General features: G+C 40.6%; 1 protein-coding gene across 1 annotated transcript in view; it reads right to left on the reverse strand.

The window, feature by feature from the left end:
* Positions 1 to 1,149, reverse strand: part of SLC1A1 (solute carrier family 1 member 1) — a 48,401-nt gene extending 47,252 nt beyond the window's left edge. Inside the window, exon 1 of the mRNA XM_030237404.2 lies at positions 981 to 1,149. Coding sequence (XP_030093264.2) covers positions 981 to 1,071 — 91 coding nt within the window. The 5' untranslated portion in view covers positions 1,072 to 1,149. The remainder of the gene's footprint in view (positions 1 to 980) is intronic.
* Between the last annotated feature and the right edge of the window lie 4,855 nt (positions 1,150 to 6,004).

The following is a 6,004-nucleotide window of genomic DNA, read 5'->3' on the forward strand; positions in this document are numbered from 1 at the left end:
GGAAGTATTTATAGCACCACTTCTCTACAGGAGAAAAAAAGTGAACAAGGCTTTCCAAATAATAACGAGGAGAAAATGAAATAAATAGGGCCAAGATTATGCCCTATAGAAAACCCTCTTCATCTAAGTAACATGATGCATTTTCTTTGCCCTCTTTGCACACTTATCCTTAATAAGATGGCGTTCAACTCGTTTTTCCTTCAGAAACTTGGTGACGTACAGGCGATAAATCCTGCTATCTTTACAATGATGGCCCTGAAAACCTTTCAGAAAGCAGGATGGCATTGCCAGACGCTTCACCCCCGAAAATCTCTCCAAAAGCTGAGCGGCATTGCCTAACTCTTCCAGCTGCACCGCTCGCTTGGGCCACCAGAAGCTCCACAAAGAGCTTCCAGAACCTCCACCGCTCTCCGGCCCTACAGCCTCCCTCAGCGGGGCTGCCACCTGCAGACCAGCACTAGGCAGGGGCCGCGTCCCCCGCAAGAGCTGCAGAGGCCACCCGGGGCACAGCCCGCCGTGGGGACCCGCAGTACGGAGGGCTCACAGCCCCCGTGCCCGTGCGCTTCTCCACACGGCGGTCTCACCCCGCCGATCACCGACCTTTGCCACACGGGCCGGCGGGACGCGCGCAGGAGCCAGCCCGGCCAGGAGGGCCTCGGGCCCCCGCTGCCGACCCGGCCGCCCGGGGCTGAGAACGCCGCATCCCCCCGCGCCCAGCCCCGCTCTCGCCCGACCGCCGCTGTACCGCGACACTGCGGGGCTGTTCCCCGCAGCCGCGGCGATGCCGGGGAAGAGCAGCCGGCCGCCCTCGCCTGCCTTTCGGGTGGGTCGTTAGCACGGCCCCGCGCCGCCCGGCTCTCGCTCCGCCGAGGTCCCCGGTCGGGCGCCGCGCCATCCCTGCGCCCGGCAAGGCCGTACCGTGCCGGCAAGGCCGGGCGGGGGGCGGCGGCGCCCCTCTCCCTTCCTGGCCCCGCGCTCACCCGCCAGCACGGCGGCCACCGTGCTCAGCAGCAGCCAGTTCTTCTTCACGAAGCTCGGGCAGAACACTCCCTTCTGGATCGCCTGCGCCATGGCGGGGGTCGGCGGGGCTGGTGCAGTGCGTGTCGCGCGGAGCCGCGCGGAGCCAAGCCGAGTGGAGCCGAGCCGAGCCGAGCGGAGCCGGGCCGAGCCGCCTGCGAGCGCTCCGCGGGGCTGCGCGCTTACCGCGGGGAGGCGGAGACGTTGCTCTTCACCTGGCAACCGGAGAGCCCGGCCCCCCGACCGCCCCTCGCTCGGCCGGCCCAACTGCCGGCCAGCACACCCAGCTCCTGCTGACACTATTGGGGACAGCAGGTACACAATTTTCTTGCCAGATTTCCCCCCCGTGATTTGTCCCTGGTAGGCTTACATACCAAAATAGCCAAGAAGCGTTTATTTTTTGTGCATCTCACTGTCAATGGTCTCCTTCTCCCTTCGCACCACAAGGCTGATTAAAGCATATATAATATTTGGACCCAGTTCCCTGTTGGTGAATGGTTTTTAATATGTTTATAAACGTGCTGATTTTGATTGTCAAACCTGTAGCTCCATGGTGAATGCAAAAAACAAAGAGCCAAGCCCCACCAAAATCCGCCATTGTCTTGCTGAGTGACATGAAGGAGAGAACCGAAGAGCAGAATGAAAGTTTATTTTACATTATTTAATTTCTCTTGATATCATCAATTTCTAACCATACTCTACTGAGGTTTACCTATTTCTGTCTAAAACAACCGGGTAACTAAGGCCTGAAGGAGATCAGCAAAAACTGCAATTGAAAGCTTGTCACCTCTGCTCTTCACATGAATCTGGCTGTGCTGTGTGACAGCCTGGAGAAAGAAACAAGTGTGTACCTTGTTAAATTAGGTAAGAGCACTGAAATCCACCTGGATGAGAAGCAAGAGCTGTCATCAATCTCAAGCGTTAAAACCTGGACCTAGATGCAAAAATTCATATAGACATACCTAAAATTGTCCATATTTTTCAGATGTGTAGAACAACTGCAGTTATTTGTTTGCATCTGTCATCAGGAGAATTTAATTTAAAAAAATAAGAGGTAGCCAAGTGGTAGAAAGGAAACAGTTGAGTAAATATATTAGTTTAATCAAGTCATAAAAGATGTCAGACCCCTTAAAAGGAAGGCTAACAAACTACCACATTACAAGCTATAGTAAAGCAAAACAAAAATAATTAATGCAAAGAAATGGTAAGAAACAACATGACTATGCCTAGACTTTGGTATGGAAATGTCCCAAAGTATGAGTGGAACTAAAGAAGCAAAAGGCACACTGGGTTTCAGGATAGGCAAGATCGGGCATACCTTGTGCAGAAGAGCTCTGACTTTGGATCTCATTGCCACAGGGTATAATTTTTAAAATTTATTATTTTCTCTCATATATACTTGGAGTCGCAGATGTTGCTTTCAGTAAGACAAACATCTGATTTGCCTTAGGAGATGGAGGATTGGTGCCTCTCTAGATAGTAAGAACAAAATTATTTGCAAGGCATCTTCAGAATTTAGGCCTTCCTTTAATCTTCTCTTTATTCACCTTCTCATGTACCCCTTCTTACAACTTACTTTACTTCTCTTTTGAGCTGTTTTGGTGAGTTAGGGGAAATGATTCCAAGTCAGTTCCTGAAGACTAGTTAAAATAAGATTAGAATTTACTTATTTCTCTATTAAGGTTTTATATTTCTCTTAATACTTAAACATTAAGTATCCTTTTTTCACATTGAGGATTTCGTATAACCTTCTTGGTAGATCTAGAATTATCTGCAGCATTCTTAGGACAGAAAAATGCCCTTCTGCTGGTACAAAACAATGTGATTGTAGCTGATATACTTCTTCTTTAACCTTGAAATACCTTAAAGGAGTTGCACAACCTTAGAAAAAACATAATACAATCATGCTTTACAACTTGTGAAGGCTAGAGACAGATCTTATTTTTGTGTTCTGCAACAGCAAGACAATATATATTGAATAATATTGAAGATCTCTATATACCTTTTGTTTTCTTTTACAGTACAATGTTCTATTATTTTCTGCTAGTGTTTTGTCCCTAAAAATATTTAAGGAAAAAAGCATGCCAAAGTTCTAGGGTTTTTTCCTTAATAATTGTCTTTTTTTTTTTTAACTATCATCAAAAGTAATTCCAAAGCCCTGAACTCAAAAAAAAAAAAAAAAAACCAACACCCAAACCCACAAAGTTGATAACACAACACACAACACTGAAAATTAAAGAAGGGTGTTAAAAATACTAAGCCTGTGAAATAGGGATGTTTTAAACATCCTGATGAGCAAGCTGTTTTAAATTTAATTTTCCTATTATAGAATGATGGACATTGGCTTTGATCTTGGATGTAGAGTCAAGCTGGCAGTTTCAGTAAAGACAGCTATAAATTAAAAAACCTAACATCACAAAAAAAGTATCCTAATAAAATGGAGATGAAATTTAGCCCAAGCCCATGGATCACCCTTGAAATGTTGAAATTATTCTAAAAATCATTTAATCTATATGAAAAGACTAAAAGACATAACACTTTGCAAGACTGCCTGCTTGTACACCTAGTAAGTGCAACAACTTAACAAACATTAATCTGTATTCTATTTAAAACATTTTTTTCTTTTTGTCTTATTTTGAGACCTCGTGGAATCATTATGAAATTAATAGAATGCATCTGTGAAAAAATGTCAATACACTCTATCTGTAAAGATGATAAGAATATATTCTGGAGCTATAGTGATCACTGTTACAAAGTTGTCAGAGCAGATCATGGTTTAGACTCTATGCATGAAAAAATGCTTTAATTTTTTGTGTTTTTTTTTTTTTTTTTTTTGTGTTAATAAAACATACAGAGGAATCAGTCTTGAAAATGTAAACACTGTCCTGGGAAACAATGACGTACATTGACCATGTTTGTTTGTTTTTTCCTGAAGGCTAAAATAATTCAGATTATTTTGTTGTAGTATTAGGAGCAGGCATTAATACATAAATATTCATTCTATTGACAAATTATTACCACGTGGTGACCTAATACTTGCACAACCATGTCTCAGCAATAACTTCTAATGTATAGAAAAATTGGAAGCTAAATTTTAAGTGAATTACTTAAGACCAGGGTAGGAATATTTTCAACATTTTGAGGCATATGAGTGTTTCAGTGCTGGGAGATGCAGAGCAGTCCTACTAGAGCATGTAAAGTACAGTGCAGTGCAGATCAGAGTGTAGCAAGGGGAAGCTTGCCCTTTCATACATCTTAAAAAAGATTTTAAGTGATTCTCATTAAGAAAGGGAAAAAAAAATCACTTCAGTTTTACTTATTTAGACATTCAACTTTTTCTGCATTGGTTAGCTTATTAATATAATTTGTATAAGTTTTGGTGAGAGTTGATTTGGTCCATAGAAAACTAATGAAGTGGCTTTTTCTTGTAGTTTATGGTGAGCATATAAAAGAAACTGCATCAAAAAAGAATTAAGAAAATTTTGAGTATTACATTTTTTAAAATGCTTTGATAAAACAACAGTATTAAAAAGATTTCAAAAAATGTGTGTTAATAATCTACATAAAATATGGGGAGGGGAGATGATGGTTTTATATTTGCTTTTTTAATTTGAGGCCAGTCCACCAGATAGGAACTTTGCAATAGTTTTTTAATAACATAAAGCCATGAGTATATACAAATTTTGAAAACACAAACTGATCAGTTTCTGTCTAGTATCTCTTGTCTTAATAAGAAAATAATGCAATAAAAATTGTAGCATTTCTAAGTTCAGTGAAGTGCCAAAGCATGTGGAACAAAATGTACAAAGATTTTATGTGTCTTATCTCTATAAATACTTTAGTGTTATCAAGCACCCAAAATCGCAGAATTTTTCCTTATAGCCTGGAACACGTGCCTCCTGGCATCTGACCTCAAAGTTTAACTTCTATATACGCTACATAATATAGCGTATGTGATAAGAAAAAATATATGACTGGAAAAAAAATTCCTCCGCTGAGATTTACCTGATAGATGCACTGATGGTCCTCAAGGGTAGAGCTGATGGGGTGCTGATTTTATATCTGGGGCTATGATACTGGTTTAATAGCAGTAATGCCTTTTCTTTCACAGTTGCTGTTTAATCCAGAGTAGTTTTAAGCTACCAGAACCTTTATCGGTATATTTAATTAATCCAACCCTTTCTTATAATTTTAAAGTCATATATATTTCTGTTTCAGTAGCTGATTCAGAATACACAGAGGGATCCATCTAACTACTTAGAACTTCCAGAATATTACCTATAAATTAGGTGCTTTATCTTCAGTTCACGCTGGTTTTTCTACTCTTACCAAAGACACCTTAAACCTTATCAAATTAGTCATCCTTCATTCTTTCTTCAAGTTCGTCATGAGCTTTTTTAGAATTGTTGAATAACACGTTAAAATACAAATAACAGTAGATAAAAAGATCTGGATTTGAGCTAGAATTAGCAAAGAGAGAACATTGGGAGGGGTTTTTGTTTGCTTGGGTTTTTTTTTTCTTTGCTTGTTTTGGGAGGGTGTCAGTGGGTGTTAGGGTTTTATTTTGTTTTGGTTTGTTTTCCTTTATTAAATGAAATCCTGTGCCAGATCAACAGGATTTTATTGTTGTTGGAGTCACAACTGAGAGGAAGACAACAGGTGCAGATGGGATTTTTGTTTGCTAGCTTATAGCCTTCTAATACTAAATATCTTTTTTTTGCTACCAAAACCCAGTTTTGGTAACTAAATGTTCTTTTATCAACAATTTTTCACTGTTGGTATCAAAACTCATCTGTGTCAAACTAACATATAAGAATAATGATGAAAAAGTATTAGAATTCCTTGATAATGGTTTACCTGTTAAGCTTTTAAAACCTTGGATGTGGAACTCTACTTTCTAGATCACTTCTGGATTTCTTAGTAAAATGTGTTCTTGCTTCAGTAAAAATACTGTATCTATTGTCACTTATTTTAATGAAATTTAGAA

This window comes from Serinus canaria, chromosome Z (genome assembly GCF_022539315.1).
Source record: "Serinus canaria isolate serCan28SL12 chromosome Z, serCan2020, whole genome shotgun sequence".
NCBI classification, from domain to species: Eukaryota; Metazoa; Chordata; class Aves; order Passeriformes; family Fringillidae; genus Serinus; species Serinus canaria.